Source organism: Antechinus flavipes, chromosome 1 (assembly GCF_016432865.1).
Source record: "Antechinus flavipes isolate AdamAnt ecotype Samford, QLD, Australia chromosome 1, AdamAnt_v2, whole genome shotgun sequence".
Taxonomy (NCBI): Eukaryota; Metazoa; Chordata; class Mammalia; order Dasyuromorphia; family Dasyuridae; genus Antechinus; species Antechinus flavipes.
In genome coordinates this window covers 625,445,124-625,464,227 of record NC_067398.1, presented here as the reverse complement: position 1 = coordinate 625,464,227, position 19,104 = coordinate 625,445,124, and the positions used below count along the sequence as shown (strand labels likewise).

The 19,104-nt window shown below is 36.2% G+C and overlaps 1 protein-coding gene across 2 annotated transcripts in view; it reads left to right on the top strand.

Annotated features, from left to right (window-relative positions):
* Positions 1-6,639, top strand: part of ADCY8 (adenylate cyclase 8) — a 397,348-nt gene extending 390,709 nt beyond the window's left edge. For both annotated transcript variants that reach the window (XM_051971100.1, XM_051971099.1), the window contains 2 exons: positions 235-349; positions 6,057-6,639. In XM_051971100.1, coding sequence (XP_051827060.1) covers positions 235-349; positions 6,057-6,544 — 603 coding nt within the window. In that variant the 3' untranslated portion in view covers positions 6,545-6,639. The remainder of the gene's footprint in view (positions 1-234; positions 350-6,056) is intronic.
* Positions 6,640-19,104: the final 12,465 nt, after the last annotated feature.

Here is a 19,104-nt window from a genome sequence, read left to right as displayed (position 1 = left end):
CCTAGTCCTGTGCACCTTCCCTTTCACCAGTTTGCCTTCTTTTTCAACGCACTCTGCTCATCAGTGCTTTGTGAGCCATTAGTCATTGTTACCATCACCATCACTATCTTGAGCAGAGAATTGTGCATCAGGGTGGGAGGTCATGGAACGAGAGCAGATTCTAACTGAGCAATAGCAGTCAGTCTCCAGGCAGAGGCTGTCCACTTTAATGGGCTCTGTTTCTCTGTTGTTTAGCAATGTGAAGATAAGTGGGGACACTTATGTGCTCTGGCTGACTTCTCTCTCGCCCTGAACGAAAGCATACAGGAGATCAACAAGCATTCATTTAACAATTTTGAGCTCCGCATTGGTAAGTACAAGATGAGATTGCTCGTGAAGAAGAAAGCCCAAAAGGAATCCCACAGTTTCTTGCCATCAATACTAATAACTAATCATAACTTGAATTTATTTGTGGAACCCTTTACATTTACAGATATTTTCACACGCCTTATTGATTGAGAAATCAATCTTCACAACAACCCAGGGAGGAAAGTGGGTTCTAAAAGGATTATTATTCCCTTTCTCAAAAGAAGGAAACTGAAACTTTTATAGGTGAAGGTATTTGTTCAAAGTCCATAAATGCTTTGCACATAGTACTAACAATAACACCACTGCCAAAAATAATAATAGCTAACTTATGTGTAGTGTTTTAAGATTAATAAGTCATAAAGAAATTTATTTTAAAACAATTGTTTGGTGTACATATAATTTTACCATTTATTAAAGATGAAAGCAAATTTCATACCAATGAGATGATTGTCCTTGTTTGGTTTTACATGAAGAATTGAATCTTATGGAAAGTGCATCCTCATCTAGAGAAAGAATTATAGAGACTGAATGTGGATCAAAGCATAGTCTTTTAACCTTTTTGTTGTTGTTGTTGTCATTGTTATTGTTCATTTACTTGTGTTTTTTTTTTCTTTCTTATTTTTTTTTCTTTTTGATTAGATTTTTCTTGTGGAACATGATGAATATGAAAATATGTTTAGAAGAATTGCACATGTTTAACCTATATTGGATTGTTTGTTGTCTTCAGGAAGGGAAAGGGAGAGAGAGAGGGAGAAAAATTTGGAACACAAGGTTTTGCAAAAATGGATGTTGAAAACTGTTTGCAAAAAATAATCTACTATTTTTAAAAAAGAATTTAAATCTTGGAGAAATATTTGATACCTTTCACTGTTGCCAAATTTTTTACAACCCCCTAGTCATTTATATGACATCATATTTTTAAGTTTAAGAAGCTTTGACATATACAAACATATATTTATATAACTATATTTATTTAACATATTTACTAAGAGAATAGATTTATTTTAATTGTATTTATATAAATATGTTTAGATATGTATATATATATGTATATATCTATATGTAACATTTATATATGTCAGTATATAGTATTTTTATATATGTACTTTTACACATATGAAAATACTCATATGTTTTTATAATCCATTCAAAATAATTTTTTTTTTCAATTGGTCCTCCCAACAACCCAGGGAGTTATAAGCTCTTTTATACCCATTTTTCAAATGAAGAAACTGGAGCTGACATCAGATAAGTGGTTTGCCCAGGACCACAGAGTTAACAAGAGACAGAAGTAGAATTTGAATTCATACATTCCTATCTCCAAATCCAGCATTCTTGGTCCTAAGTACATAGGAGACAAATAATTAATTTTTATTTAAAGAAATAGTGAAGTCAGGTCCTCTGCCTGAACCCCATTATTCCAGAGGCCTCTTAAACTATGCACCTTTATATAGGAAGCCCTCCCTGCCAAACCAACAAGGTGAATGTTATAGTTTTTACAGCATAATCCCAAAAGGTCTGTTTTTAGAAACTCAAAATCCACAGAATTCTAAAGAAGAAAAGGGCTTTAGAGATTATTCAGTACAAGCCTTTAATATAAGTTGTCCCTGTAACATATTTGTAATTAACTTATAATACCTTTAGTGACAAAGTACTAGATAAAAGGAAGAAAAAAAAATAATTAAAGTTCTTGCAGCAAAACCAAGCAAAATTATGAAGGAAGCAAATGTTTTAACAACTCCTCTTCTTCATGAAGATGCTTTACAACTTCTCTTTATCCATCAGTATTCATTCATCTCTCCTGTGCTACCAACCCACAGCCTACCTATAGCCCACTAATTTGACCAATTGAGTAATATTTTATATAACTCATTTATAGAATTTATATTCTTTTGGAGAACACAAAAAGTATGCAATAATGATAGCTATCATCATCATCATTGTTTTTCAAAATATATTTATGTAGTACAGGTTTGCAAAATACTATACAAATATTATCTCATTTTATCCTTACAACAATACTGCAAGGTAGATCCTGCTATTATACCCATATGAGGACATTGAAGTTAAGTAACATATCCAGGCCATATAGTTAATTAATGTGTCTGAGAATAGATTTAAACTTGAGTTTTCCTGATTCGGTTAGCTATTTACCCAAGTAGGTATATACAAAGTATTTTCTTTTTTTTTTTTGCTGAGGCAATTGGGGTTAAGTGACTTGCCCAGGGTCACAGCTAGGAATGTTAAGTGTCTGAGACTAGATTTGAATTCAGGTACTCCTGACTTCAGGGCTGGTGCTCTATCTGCATCACCTAGCTTCCCTAGACAAAGTATTTTTAAGAGCATCTAGCACAGCTGACTTAGTAAGCGCTTAATAAATGCTTGGGTAACTAAATGGTGCATTGGCTAGAACACTGGGCTTGGAATCAGTAAGATTGTATTAATGAGTTTAAATTCAGCTTTAGGCACTTACTAGCTGTGTGACACTGGGCAAATTAAAGAACTGTTTTCCTCAATTTCTCACTTTAAAAAAAAAAAAAAAAAAGGCTGGAGAAAGAAATGGTAAACTACTCTAGTAGCTTTGCCAAGAAAATCCCAAATGGGGTCATGAAGACCCCAGCATGACTGAAATGACCGAATAAGTACTGGAAAACAGATAGGCTATTTCTGGAGGCATTATCATAGCTTAGTATTTACATAGTGTTTTAAGATTTGATAAGAGTAAGTAGCTAAAGCCAGGAAGATTTCTCTTCCTAAGTTCAAATCTGGCCTCCAATACTTAAAGGCAGTGTGATCCTGGGCAAGTCAATTAATCCCATTAACTATCTGTCAATGAATTACAGAAGAAAATGGCAAACCATTCCCACTCTTGTTATCTTTGCCGAGAAAAGTCTAAAAGGGGTCGGTCACAGGCAGTCAGACATGACTGAACAATAACAACAATAAATGCTTGTTGAATTAATTAAATTAAACTAGCTATTCTTTAGATTCCATTTAATTTTAGTATTATGTGATTACCAGAGAAGCATCACACAGTTTGATTTGAGCTCTTATATTAATGAGAATTTATTCTCTCAAACTTAAATGAGCTGATCCACTTGAGGTGAAGGGTGAGTTCCCCATTACTGGAAGTCTTCAAGTCTAAGGATGGAGTCAGATGACCTCTGGTATTTCCTTCAGCTCTGAATGTAAACATCTCTAAAATCCATTTTCAGTCTAAAATTTGGTAGTGATTCTCCTCCAGTTTGAGTTTGTGCCAGCCTTCATCACTCTCCAAGGATGGCCTTGCTTCTAGCTCAGCAATGTTGTAATATGTGAGGAAGACTCCAATAGGATCCATGAAGCTCCTCAGGCAGACCCACAAGCATCTCTGTTTTCAGACTGTAGTCTCATATTCTCTTATCCCTTGCTTTTTCTCCGCATGTGTCAGTCTGCCCAAACATGAGTGAGCTCTGGGGATGACCTTGGAAGAGGTGCCATGAAGGAGATCCAAGAGAGGGCTCAGCTTCTGACCCTGTGGCTAAGAATAATCATAGTGAATGACAATTCTCAAACTGCATGTGACTTCCCCAGCTCTCTGCATGTTGATGAGTCCATTCTGACTCATTGGCTGCCAAGTAATCATTTGCATGTGCAGGGAAAGCAAAAAATTCAGCAATTCAAATCAATTCAGTGAGCATCCTTGACAGTCAAAGCAAGAACAAGTAGCTGTTCTAAGTACTTAGATTTTTGTTGTTTAGTCATTTTTGTCATGTCTAACCTTATATGACCCCGTATTTGGAGTTTTCTTGGCAAAGATAATGGAATAATTTGCCACTTGCTTCTCCAGTTCATTTTACATATGGAGAAACGGAGGCAAATAGGGTGAAGTGACTTGCCCAGGACTACACAGTTATTACTATTTCAGGCCACATTTTAACTCAGGTTTTCCTGACTCTAATACTACCGCTCTATCTGCTGCACCACCTAGGAGCCCTAAGGTATTGTTATTCAGTTGTGTCTAACTATGACCCCATTTGGAGTTTTCTAGGCAAATATACTGGAATGGTTTGCTATTTCCTTCTCCAAGGCACTAGATATAAAAACACAAAAACCAAATGTTCTCTGCCTTTTAGGAGTTTACATTCTACTGAGTAGGTGCATGCAATAATTATGTAATAATAGCATACAATAAATGTGTAATAATGTAATATTATCATTTAAAATGTCATTTATATTACACTTTAAAATTTGCAAAACGCTTTAAAATATTCTCATTTTACTCTTATAACAGTTCTGAGAAGGAGATGTTATTATCATTTTGATTTACAGATGAAGAAATGAGATGAAATGGCTTATCCATGTTAAACAACCAATAGTGTCTGAAGCTAGATTTGAACTCAATTTATTCTGACTCCAGGTCCAGCTTCTTATTTGCTATACCACCTATCCATATTATACAAGTTAGTATATATAAAATCATTTCAAGGGGGAAAAAAATGACTGAGAAATTACGTAGATATAGCAACTGAGCATGGAAAGAAGCCAGGGATTCTTTGAGGCAGGAGTGATGAGAAAATGCAAGGACACATGTACAGGGAACAGCCTTTCACCAATGAGGGGTGGTGATATATGGTATTTAGTTGACAAGGGGCAGTTAGGTCAAACATTAGACCTGGGCAAGTCACTTAACTGTGTTTGCCTCAGTTTTCATATCTGTAAAGTGAGCTGGAGAAGGAAATGGCAAACCACTCCAGTATCTCTGCCAAGAAAACTCCAAATGGATTCCTGACAATATAACTGATATAACTGAACAACAACAAATTTAATAGGCCATGCATTGAAGTTTAAAAGTTGGGTTAGACTTCTTTCAGATTGTAAAAGGAAGTTAGGAACATTCTTCTGTGTCAGGAACTTATTTGCAGTCTTGTGAAGTCTTTTCAGTATGATGGTTGTTTTTTATTTTGTTTTGGTTTTTTTGGGGGGAGGGAGGCAGAATTTGAAAGAAATACTAAATTCAGTTAGAAGTTTGTGAGAATGCAGGTGAATTTTTTTCCCATAAAAGTTCATGGTTGACAACCTATGCTCTAAGATATCAGGTAATTAGGAATTCAGATGCATAAGGTTTTCCCAAGGGAATACAAGAGACAGAGTGAGACAGCGACAGAGAAAACCCAGAGAGATAGATGGAGACAGAGATAGACAGAGAGAGAGAGAGACAAAGAAACAGAGAGTCAGAGAGAGACAGAGAAATAGAGACAGAGAGACAAAGAAACAGAGGGTCAGAGATAGAGGGAGACAGAGAGACAGAGGCAGAGAGACACAAAACCTGGAGCTTCCAGACCTACATGGTTTTAACATAATGTTCCTCACCTGGCTGGAACACATTTATCTCTACAGCCAACATATAAGAAATAGTGATGCATCAGAGGATCACAGCTCAGAGACCATCTAGTCCAACCTCCTCAGAGTTCCCACCAACCCAAAGGCTCATACTCTGCTTACTTTTCAGAGCCCGCTACTAGCATCTCCAAAGTTTTATCCCAGTTTTACAGATGACAATATCAAAACCCAGAAAGTTACATAGCCCTATTGAGGTCACTGGCAGATGTGTCTTCCTTTTCATACAAATTAATCATGCTTTAACTTTATTTTTTGTAATAGATAAAACCATAAAGGTTCAAGGAAATATCACTTTTAAATTCTTTGCCCATCCACTTCCTTTGCAGGTATCAGCCACGGATCTGTGGTAGCAGGAGTGATCGGCGCCAAGAAGCCGCAGTATGATATTTGGGGTAAAACTGTCAACCTGGCAAGTCGTATGGATAGCACAGGCGTCAGTGGCCGGATCCAGGTGCCTGAGGAGACGTATCTCATCCTCAAAGACCAAGGCTTTGCTTTTGACTACAGAGGAGAGATTTACGTCAAGGGCATCAGTGAACAGGAAGGAAAAATCAAAACGTATTTTCTTCTGGGAAGAGTCCAACCTAATCCACTAATCTTACCACCAAGAAAACTGCCTGGACAGTACTCCTTAGCAGCTGTAGTCCTAGGACTGGTTCAATCACTGAACAGGCAAAGACAGAAGCAAATACTCAATGAGAACAACAACCCCGGCATTATAAAGGGACATTATAACCGACGGACTTTGTTGACTGCCAGTGGACCTGAACCCACAGCCCAAGCGGAAGGCGCTGATAAATCTGACTTGCCATAATAAGCATTTTTCTTTGTGTTCCTTTTTTTTTTGTATTTCTTTTATATATAAAAAATAAATATACTAATAAAAAGGTTTAATTTTTTTTAGAATAAGGATGCTTTTACTGATCTTTGGTGAATAGCATTTGGAAGAAGCCAATCTTGGAATCATGGAGTGAAAGGGATCTCTGAGATTGTGTAGCCTAACATCCTCATTTTACACCTGAGGAAACTGAGGACCAGAACTAAGCAGCTTGCCCAGACAAATTAGTAGCAGAGCCATGAGCAGAGCAATCAAGCCCCAAGGTTTGATGTTCTATCCACTGCACCATACTCCCTTATAAAAGTCTTTTAGTCACTTTTTTCCCCTAGTCTTTAATTTTTCTTATGACACCTGGAAGCATATGAAGTAGACTGCAGTTGTAGCAAGGACAGGTCAGATCATATCCCAGTAGACCCTTGAAAATAGTGGCTTTTGCAATAGAAACGTGATTGGTAAGACTTTAATGAAAACTAGATATGAAAGGAGACAAGAGGAGATCACAGCTGGATGCACTTTCCATTCTGTAATTATTGATAACATTTCATGCATAAAACCCAAGGATTATTTGTGTGCAAACTCTTGCTTCAAGTAGTTTTACACAAACTGTAAAAGTAAATAGTATTTCCATCTAAAGAAATAACAATTCCTGAAATGTATGTGACACTTTATAATTCCCCAAAGCACTCTCACATATATTATCTCTTTTGATAAAGAAAATATGTGGACTGGAGAAATCTAAGAGTCAGAAGTTATGAAATAAGACTAGAAAGATGCAAGGAGCCCATGCAATTGGTGAAGAAATATAAGAAAATAATTTCTGTGACTATTTAAATGTTACTTTAAATATGGCTTTAAAGAGGCCATTACTTTGATAAATTCAAGCTTAAGTGAAAGCTTCAAAATGTATTTGACATCCTTGATTTTTTTAAAAAGTGACAGGTCAATTCAAGGATTATAAATCCATCATTGCTCTATTAAAAAATGCCATATATATATATTTGAGCAAAACATAATTACATCTTTAATAAAATCTTATCTTATTCATTTAATACTTGATGACTTTTGATATATATTCACAAAAATTTTCTCTCTTAATTCTCATCATAGCCCTGTGAAATAATCAAGAAAAGTATTGCTATCCCTTTTGTACAGATGAGGCTCAAATAGAAGTAACTTGCATAAATTGACAAGGTCAGTATTGAAATTTAAAACCAAATTTAGATCAATTCAAATTCAACAAATCAGAAAAAGGTTTCTCCATAACAGGGATTTGTTTGTTGTTTTTCAGGCACACAAAACTCAACCATGCATTGATTACTTAGGAGAAGCGTTAGCTCAAAAACAAATATGATGATCCACAAAATAATTTATTTGCATGAAGAATTTTAGTTTTAATATGAAAACCCTAATGCTACCTATTCATATACTAAGAATATAAAGAAGTTGTTTATGGATTATTCCATCCTGATGTTCCAGTGAACTATTTGGAAGTTTTACCAAGAGAAAGTCTCAGAAATGAAGGTCTTGTGTAGTCCAACAAAAATTTGCAAGATTGACTAGGGAAAGTGGGGAAATATTTCATACTCAAATACTTAAAAGATCTTATTTAAAATATATATATATATATATATATATATAATTTCACAGAGTTGGCTCTTTCATCACCTAGAAGATTCCAGATTGCAGAAAGTTGTTTTTTTTTTTTTTTTTCCCCAATTAAGGGAAGAATATAAACCTCTGATTCCAAACAGTTAAATCAAGCTTTTTAATTTAACTTAATGGCAAGAGTTCCAGATTTTGATTTAGAAGACCTAAATTTAAATGTTGGCTTTGCTACACACTTTCCATGTAATTTTGACTAAGCTAACTAACCCCTCTGGGGGTCACTCTTCTTGTCTGTAAAAGGAAGGGTTTAGACTAGATGACCTCTAAGGTAAACTACAATTCTAAACCTATATGTCCAGGCAAAGGAAGACTATTTCTAATTAAAAGTTCTTCACTTCTAATAAATTCTTGTTTGATGAAAGATAGCTCATATGTTGCAGATCAAAGATATCTTAGGTATCATTTAAGTCCAACCCAATCATTTTACAAATTAGGCAACTGAGTCTCAGAGTTCTGAAGTGGCTTGTCCAAAGATACACAGAATTTAAGCCTAACTCATCTAAATTCAGATTTATTATTTAATAAAAGGTCACATACTGTGGTATTCTTTTTTTTCTTTAAAATAATATAAGAATGGTTCTCTCTGGGGGAGAAGGTAGGTGTCTCCGGGGAGGTTTTCTAGAGGCAGTCAGTATCAGTTCAGATCAATAATTACCCCAAATGCAGCCAGCTGGTAAAAATACAGATGTTTATTTCTCCTTTCAAAGTCTTGTCTCTTTCTTTGGGCCGGATAGCTAGATTCTTAGAGGCCTATCTCTCTGCTTGGTTCCAAGAGCTCCCTCCGAATGTCTCCAAATCCAAAGGTTTTGTCCTTCAGCCTCTGCCTCTGCTTTCTTCAGCCTCCAGCCAGCACAAAGATGGAATGAATGTCTTGTCTCCTTCACTTGGGGCTCGGCTAGCTTTCTGACCAGTCTTTCAGAGCAGCTTGGTCTCAGTGTGGGAAGTGCAGGGACCCAGCCACCACAGTGGTGTGAGATGAAGTGAATCTGGTTGTACCTCTGAGAGAGCCTTCTCAATCTTTCGCTGAAGTCTTGACTTGTAGCTTCTTCCTCTGAAAACTCTTCTGACTGGCCCCTTTGAAGCTCTATCTATTCAAGAGAGAGGAATTGTGGGATGGGAGAGAGAGGGATTATGGTTTCTCCCATAGTGATCTCTGGCCCTAAGAGCTTCAAGGGAGTTGTGAATTCAGATATCTCACACTAAACCCTGAAATTTCCCAAACGTGTGAACTCCAGTGAGTAAAGGTGTGAACACAAGCATTGTATCAATTAGTTCTACTTAATACCTTGTTTCAGGTTCTGGCCCAAAACATCAACTCTAATGAGTTAGCAGTTTGTAAGGATTTCAACAACATACCCCTAACCCCCCTCATCCCAATATTTCATTTCAGCAAAGATTCTATACCTAGGGACATGGTGTCACCTTGTAACATCTTGCCTTCCTTCCAAGTTTCATGAGACATTATTTAAAAGTTCTTTTACCAAACAGATTACAGATATTTTCTAGTTTGTCAGACTATAAAAATGGTGCTCAGATTCGGACACTATACTCTAGATATAAGCTAACTAGAGAAGAATATAATATGATTAAACATAAAATTATCCTTTTACATCTAGACACTAGTGCTGCTCCAAATTGTTTACAATGTAATCATGCCTGCTTCCAGTCTCTCATTGTCTCTCTATTGCTATACAGTTATTAATACTATTCTTATCTCAAAAGAGATGACATTTGTAAAGTGCTTAGCACAGTGCCCAGCACATAATAAGTGCTTAATAATTGCTTATTTTCTCCTCAGCCCCAAAGGTGGATGTTTGAAATGAACTGGTAATTTTCATTATAATATCTCTGTCAAGGGAATCATCTAGCATTTGATTGGACACATTCAGTAATGGAAAACTCAGAATTCTCTACCTAACAAAGCACTCCATTTCAGTATACAACTGTTTTAATTATTAAAAAAAAAAAAAACATTAATTTATATTGAGCCCTGTTGTTTGCATCCATGGATCCTACTTTTGAACACTGGAATCAAAAAAACAAAATCCCTTTTCATAGTACAAGCTTTCAAATTCTTGAAGAGACCCATTCCACTTCCTTTGTCTTTTCTTCAGCTCTCTAAATAGCTCTATTTTTCATAACTGATCTCTATACAAGATAATACAGAGGCCACCCAAACTCCTGTTCCCTGAGCATATTCCAACTTGTTAATGTCTCTAAAGATGTAGTTCCCAGAACTGAACAAAGCCCCACAGATATTTGTCTTTGGTTATTTTGCTGTCACATCTCTTTTTCATTCTTATTGTCACCTACCTAGTCTTTCCTCTCTGCACTAATTTCATCAGTCTGTTGCAGAGGACTTCATTAAACTGCCAGTTATTCCCAATACAAATGGCTTGTCAAATTCTCTAATCTAAGAAAGTCTCCCTAAGGCCATGTTTCCTCTTTCCAAAACAATCATTACTTATTTTCTGGTATGCAGAATTCATTTATTTAAGGAGCATTAAATGCAAGACTACTGACGAATTAAGTATCATTTCTATTCCTTGGAAAGGACTAAAAGAAACACACTTGATGGAAACTCCAACCTTGCCACTGGCATTGCAGAGAAACTATCTATTCTGATCCTAGAACACCAAGACAAGTGTAAACTAAGCTCACACAGCAACATCAAACTGACTAAATGAGATTTATGAAGCACTTAACAAATATCATTTTCATAATAACCCTGGAAGGTAGGTACTAGTATTATCTCCTTTCTTTACATATGGAAGAACTGGACAGACAAAGTGACTTTTCCAGGGTCATACAGCTAGTAAATGTCTGAGATTGGATTGTAATTTAGAGACCTAAGTTTTTCTTGTCTCCAGATTTCACCAACTAACTGCTCTGAATATAGTAGTCATAATTCCTAACTTTCCACTCATTTGGTTCCCAGATCAAATGAGACCCAACTGACACCTGAGAGTTTCCCACCTAAATTTTTAGCAAATATGTTTTGTCTCATTAGGTCAGATGTTTGAACTTGAGGGTAAGCAGGGAATAATCACTTGACCACCACTATTTTTTTTTATTTCATTGAAATCTATCTTCAAGCATTTGAAAGGCAATCTCAAGGAATAGGCGTAATGCCAGAGAAACTGAGACAAGATAGAGATTAGAAAGTATTTAATATTTTATTTGAAAGGGAGAGATGTACTGGGACCAAATGGATCCATGGTTTGTTCCCAGGGCTGAATGAGACTATTGTCTCTAAGAATCCAGCAAACAATCTGAGTTCTTAATGACATGTGTACATGTGACTCAGACTCAAGGGGTAGACTGAGGCAGGAGCAGAGTGAGGATGCTGAGAGCGGGAACACGAGACTGACAATCCGGTTCTGACAGGGTGAGAGGAGGCATGGGGGATATCTGATAATTGGGATTACAGAATGGGGAGAGGCACCCAACATTCTGATGATGCCTAAGATATAAGGTCTTTCTTCTTATCTGGATCATCATGATTAAGAGGAAGGGGTGGTTGAGCAGAACAATTATAAACTGAGGCAGAAGAATTCAGAGTAACTGAGGCAGGACAATTTAGGGAAACTGAATCAGAACAATTAAGGAAACTGAGTCAGGACAATAAAAGAAAACTGTGGCATAACATTTCACACTCTCTTCTGAATATTCAAATCATCGAATCATCCTCCTCTCGAAGGTCTCAAAGCACCATAATTTTGACCAACCCTATGAAAAGCAAATAAACCAAAATAAAACTAGAAAAATGCAAGGACTTATGGCAACAACCAGTCTCTCCCTGATAACCCCAGAGTTAATCAGCAGTACACATAGGCTTCCTGTGCGAGCATGTCAGGTCCTCTGCAGTTGGGGAACATCTCAGCCAGAGAATCCAGTTTGAGATGGACAGTTCACTGTGATTTAGGTCTGTGGTCATTTGTGCATTTAACTCAGCTTCTGCTTATATAGGGAGTAGCAGCGCTCATGACAGTCCTGCTGCCCATCCTAAGAGAGGCACCCCAAGTCTGTCAGGGAATCCAAAAAGGGGAAAAAGTGGGCCCTGGAGGTACTCCTATCCCCTCTCTATAGAACAGGATCTGCTACTAGGAAACAGATTTCTGAGCAGATTATGCACAGTTAGACTAAGGCAGGCAATCCCAAATTCTTAGAGACCTGATACCAAATTTCAGGGTCCTTTGAAAATGCTGAAATGCTAATTAAAGAACTGGAGTTATAGGAGAGAATAAATAGATCAGAGAGACTGCCAGTTCCAAAACAGGTATCAGATTTCTGAAACTGCCCAAAAGAATACTCAGAACAAATATAGCGTGCAAAGGCAACAGTAAAATTATTTCCCATAATTTCAGAATCATCCTAAAATTGTTAATTAAATTCCTTCTCCTGCCTGAGTTTCAAAGCAATTAGCATAAACTCCTTTGTCCTCCAGAGGCTTTATCTCCCAGCCCAGTTCAGGCCAGACTTGAAATTGAATCAGGTAAGGTTTTATTGCTCTTTCCCTTAGAAATCCTATTAGCTGGCTTTGAAAACTGCTCCAAAGAAAAAACTGTCAGCCAGCAACAAGTTAAAAGTTTAAAATCATAAACACATTTTATACTAAGTACAGTTGCAACATTGAAATAACCAATTCCCAAATTTCTTAATCATTGTTCTTAAAACTTTAGCAGAACTCTTAACCAACAGAACAGACGCACAAGTCACACAGAATATAGAACACACAGACATAGACTGCACAGTTACAACATTTAATACACATAACCAGAGCGCCCAAAAAGGCACTCAGAATCAGATTAGACCAGATGGGTCTTAAAGACATCCAGAGTACCACACTGCGTCCAGTGAACACTACTCAGAATTTAATACCTGTTGGTGTCCTGACACTAGCATAGACAGATAGAACAGGTAAATAGATCAGATTATGTCCTAAAACAGCCATCCAGACTTACTCTCCCGTGACCAAAATGGAAGTGTCCACCAGCGGGCTTCAGGCATGGTTGCAGCTGTAAAGTGCTCTCTTCCCTGGAGATACTGGAAACAAATCCAGAGGGCTGGCCTCTCCAGGGCAAGAACTCAGATCTCCAGCTGCCCTGAGGCCCAATGGGGAGACCCAAGCGAAGACCCGAATGACTCTATTTTCTAATCCTGCTCTCATTTTCTAATATCTCACTGGGGCTTCCAAAATGTAATACTGGAAAAACTGAGGCAAGATAGAGATTAGAGAGTATTTAATAATTTTATTTGAAAGGGAGAGATTTATTGGGATCAAATGGATCCATGGTTTGGTCCCAGGGCTGAATGAGACTATCGTCTCCAAGAATCCAGCAAACAACGTGAGTTCTCAATGACATATATATATGTATATGTATATGTCTCAGACTCAGGGGATAGACTGAGGAAGGGGTGGAGTCAGGGTTCTGAGAGCAGAAAAATTATAAACTGAGGCAGAAGAATTCAGGGTAACTGAGGCAGGACAATTTAGGGAAACTGAGTCAGGATAATTAAGGAAACTGAGTCAGGACAATAAAAGTGAACTGTGGCATAACATAGGAACTAGATCTTCTGCCTGATCTTAGAAATGGAACTTAAAGCAATTTCAGAGAAGCAAGTTTTGGTTCAACATACAGAAGGGAAAAAAAAAAAAAAAAACCTGTTACATAATGGATAGAGAACTTGGAATCAGGAATACCTAAGTTTAAAGCTCATCTCTGACACTTCCTGGCTCTGTGATCCTCAGAAAGTCACTTAGACTCTCTTAACCATTTTAACTAGGCAATTTTCTAAGTCTCAGGTTATATGTTATAGATCACATGGAAGTGTACATTAGGTAAGAGAGTTATATCTGAAAATTATATGCTAGATAGTACATTAGGATGTTTCAAAAGCATGTGGAGTGAATCTTGGCTCTATAATTTGCATATACACTTGACTAAGCATGTGTGTATGTGATTACTCAGATATGTTTTTTATATACATATGTATATACACATAGTATGTATATAGTAATATAGTGGGATAACTTTTTAATGATGAGCATAATTGTTCAATTCTCTGTCACTAGAAATCATCAATATGGAGCCTGAATGGCCCTTCTGTTAGAGGAGTAAAAGAAGAAATTTCAATATAGGTACGGGCTGAACTGGATAATCTCAAGGTTCCTTTCTACAATTGAGATTCTAGGATTAGGGGAACCCAATGTCTGGAGATAGTAAGTGCTTTATCTGGGATTACGCAAGCATGGGTGGTAAGGAATGGAGCCAATACAGCTTTCCACTAGAATACACTCTTCCCTTTACAAATAAAAATGTGAAAAAACATTTGATTCACATAACTTATACATAAACTGCATTTTTCTCAGCAACTTTTTGGAAGCCATTCTCTGCCAAATTCAAAAAGATCAAAATGATTAATCAAAGAAATTTATTGCAATTCAATTCAATTTCACAAAAATCTATTGATCATACTCTATGTGCAAAATATTGCGAGGCCAAGGAGATACAAAGGCAAAAATGAGCTCATTCATTCTATTAATTGGAGGTGGAGATGGGGAGTGGGGAGAATATGAGTGCCCAGATCAGTAAATACCAAATGCATACAAAACAATTTCAGAAGCAATGGCTTATCAACAATTCAATAAGATCAAGAAAGATTTCCACTATGTGGTGGCTCCCAAACTAATCCTTGGGGAAGCTGGGAATTCTGAGAGGTAGAGACGAGTAAAAAAAAAAAAAAAAGAAAAGAAAAGAAAAGAAAAAACCAAAGGCAATCTAGGCATGAGGGAAAGTTTGTTCAGAGGCATAGAGTTGCAAGACAGAATATTATATACAAGGAACAGTAAGTAAACCAGTTTGCTTAGAACAAAGAATGAATAGAAAAATAATGTGCAATCTTGAGAAGATATTTATCCTAGAACCAGAACAAATGATTAAGTAGGTGGCTAGTGAACACTTAGAAAAGAAAGTCATAACCACAAAGAACTGATATAATTTCATCAAGAATAGCTCATAAAAGATGACCCTTATTTCAATTCTTAAAAAGATTATGGCAGTAACTAGATGGTATAGTGGATAGAGCACCAGCCCTGAAGTCAGGAGGACCTGAGTTCAAATTTGGTCTCAGACAGTTAACACTTCCTGGCTGTATGATTCTGGGTAAATCCCCAATTGCCTCAGGAAAAAAAGAAAAAAGAAAGAAGAAGAAGAAAGAAAAGAAAAGAAAAGATTATTAGGTAATTAATTCTATGAGATCAGGGCAATTCTATGAATATAATTTACCTAAATCCAAACATTTGATAAAATTCACATGGAAATTTTGTGGACAAGATGGAGAGATACAAGCTCTCTAATAGTATAGTTCAGTATAGTATAGTATAGTTTACAATTCCTAATTTTTTTTTATCTGTGACCCTTTTTGCCTGAGAACTTTTTACACATCCTCAGAGTATGTTTACATAATCGAATAAATCAAATATTTATTAACAATAACCATAATTTTGCAACTTCCACATTCAAGCATATGGTTATGCAATTCAGTTATACATGAGGTCACATCCCATAGTTTAAGAAGTTTTCCTGTAGTGCAATAGATTTTGTACTAGTTAAATGCCTGGGCCCAATTAGTAATAATTAATGGACTAGTGTTAAATTTTAAAATGATCTCTTATTGAAATGTTTCATAACTCTCTGCTTGACCTTGTGCTGGTCAAAATTGTTATCAATATCTTGGATGAAGGTAAAGAAGACAAGCTTATCAAACTTGCAGATGACATAAAAAGGATTAGAATAACTAAAGTACCAGATGAGAGTCAGAATTTGAAAATAACTCCACAGGATGGAATGATGAGCCAAATTAAAAATGAAATTTCTTAAAGAATAAAATTATATACTTGAATTCAAATAATTAACTTCAAAAATTCAAGAAACCAAATATAGCTAGGAAAATATTCATCTAAAAAAAAAAAAAGTTCAAGGGGGAGTTAGTGGACTGCAATCTCAAAATTAATCAACAATGTAAGCAAGTAAATCCTAAGCAGTAATAGGAGAGATAATTTCCAAAATCTTGAAAGTTATATTTCTGCCATATCACAAATTTCTGTACCATGCCTGGTCAGACCACAAATTTAGTATTGGGTTCATGGCAAGAGGCCTCTGACAAGATTAAGGATATCTAGAAAGCAACCCGGACAGCAAAATGCCTGGAGATGGTACCATGTAAATAAAGATTAAAGAAACTAGAGATATTCCCCTATTTGAAAGATTTATGCAAAAGAGGGAACAAATGTACCCTGCTTGATTCTGGAAGGCAGAAGAAGAAATAGATAGGAACTAAAGAAAAAATATGTTGTTAATAATTAAAACAATTTAAAAGTTGAATGGATTGCCTCAACAGGTAATGAATTTCCATTGACTTGGAGTTTTCAAAAAAAGATGAGGGCATCATATGTTATGGGTGGGATTCTCAGTTAAGGAAAGAGTAGATTAGATGGCCTCTGAAATCTTTCCCAAATCTTAGATTCTAATAGTCAGTAATTTTGTGAAATTCAGTAATTTATTTGGATTTATTATCATCCTGCATGATCGACCAAATGTTGGAATTATGTTGCTCATTATTTCCATTTCTCTTCTAACAAATTTGTATTGCTTCTAGTTCTCAGGGTGGCAATTGGCCATTTAGGTTGAAAATAGATGACATATTTCTTCTGCCTAATATCAGTTGCCAGAAGTGAAATTACCTGAGGGTGATTGGATTAACTAGGATACTAACCACTAGACCAGATTTCCTGAAATTTATTATCTTCTGTAATTTTGATGCATATGTGAATTGTGCTAATTTAATAAACATCTAAATTCCACTTATTAATTACCTTATCACTAATTATTCATCTACTAGAATATAAAATGAGGCCTCAGGAGTATAGGATGCATCAATAATTGTAGGAGAAAAAAAGGAAGCATATTCCTAAGCATGCACCTTATCTAATCTATCAGTTTTTTATCTCTAACTTCTGAAGGTAGAGTATAATGGGAAGAACAGAGCTTAGTCAAAAAGCCTAGGTTTGAAAATTCACTTTGTTTAGGTTATTTCACCAAAGCCAATTAATTTCACCTTTCTTTGTCTTAATTTCCTCACCTAAAAAGAAAGAGTAATACATTTGTAGGGCAAATAGGGAGTGAAATGGATGAAATTCTGGGCCTGGGATCAGGAGACTTCCTCAGTTCAAATTTGGCCTTGGATACTTACTATGGACAAATCACTTAACTCTGTTTGCCTCAGTTTCCTCATCAGTAAAATTATCTAGAGAAAAAAAAAGGCCAACCTCTCCAGTATTGTTGCAAAGAAAATTTCAAAAATGGAGTCACAAAGAATCATACATAACTGAAAAATGATTGAACAATTAAATAACATTTGTACTACTTATTTCACGGGGTTTTTTTATGAGAATTAAATTATACTTATTTAATCATTTTGATTCTGGAAGACAAAGCAAGGTACAAATTGATAAAAACAATAGAGAGCCAAATTTTGGGAGCCACAAAAGGAAAACTTTCCCAAAAATTAGAACTGTGCAAAAATGAAGAGGATAATCTCATGGAGTGCTGATTTCCTTGTTATAAGAGGTCTTCAGGTGAATGATAGATGATTTAATAAATTAGAGAGCTCTTGTGCTTTGAACAGGAATACTGTTATGTATCAAGGAGATATAGACTACAACTATCATTGAACCCCAAAAATATTTATCACACAATAAACAATGGACAAGTGGGTAGAAGCAAACTACAATGACTTTCACCAGAAAATAGGAGTCAAAAATACTATGAGGAAAGCATATCCAATCCAATTCAATAAATATTTGTTCAGTGCCTACCATATACCAGGTGTTGTGCTAAGTGCTGGAGATACAATTAATAAAAAGAGTTTGGTTCTGTATCCTGCCCTCAAGGAGCTTACAATTTAAAAGGAGGCAGAAAAGCAGTAGGGTACACCAGAGGATATATTATTCCATGCAGTTAATACTAGGCAGAGCAGCAAATACAAAGCAGAGATCAGCTTTTGTCCTCTAGAAAGGAAGACACTGGGAAGAGATTGGTACTGTAGTCTCCATCCCTCCAGTCAGGTGATAGTGTTGATCTAGGCTTAACAATATTATAGTGAATTTAGAATTGATTGACTTGCCCTGGTGTAGGGTGATGGGAGTAGGGGGAAGGAATCCTGTTCCTTAGAATTGAAACCAGGCAAAGCAGCAGATGCTGTTATGCCACAGTCTCCCTAAACTGTTCTACCTCAGTTCCCTGCACTAGTTTCCCTTATTGTCCTGACTGAGTTTCCCTGAATTGTTTTATCTGTTTTCTTAACTGTTCTGCCTCAATCCCCTTAGTTGTAAACCCCTCCCCCCCAGTCCATTAAGACTAAGGACCATTTGCTCTAAAGTTATAAATTGTCAATGTGAGACTCAAGATAAGGGGGAGATCAGACTTCCTGACTCCTAACTCCTTCTGTCCTCAAGAATTTATGACACTATCCCTCTAAAATATTCCAAAAGATAAGACTATTCTGGATACCTCATTGACATCTTTACTTCTGTTTATTCAGACATCCTGACTCTGGCTTTTAGTAAGAATTTATAGCCTCCTCCCCCATCCTGACAGAACCAAATGGGTCTGTGAAGAAATTTCCCGCTTCTGTCCCCTTCTTTGTAAAAAAAAGTATATAAGGATTTGGGATTCTCCCATTCATCATTGGATACTTTGAGATGAGAGTCCTATCCAGTCAATTATGCTCTCCAATTAATAAAATATAAAAAAACTCTCTAATCTCTCTCCTGCCTCAGTTTCTCCGGCATTACAATGCAAAGTGGA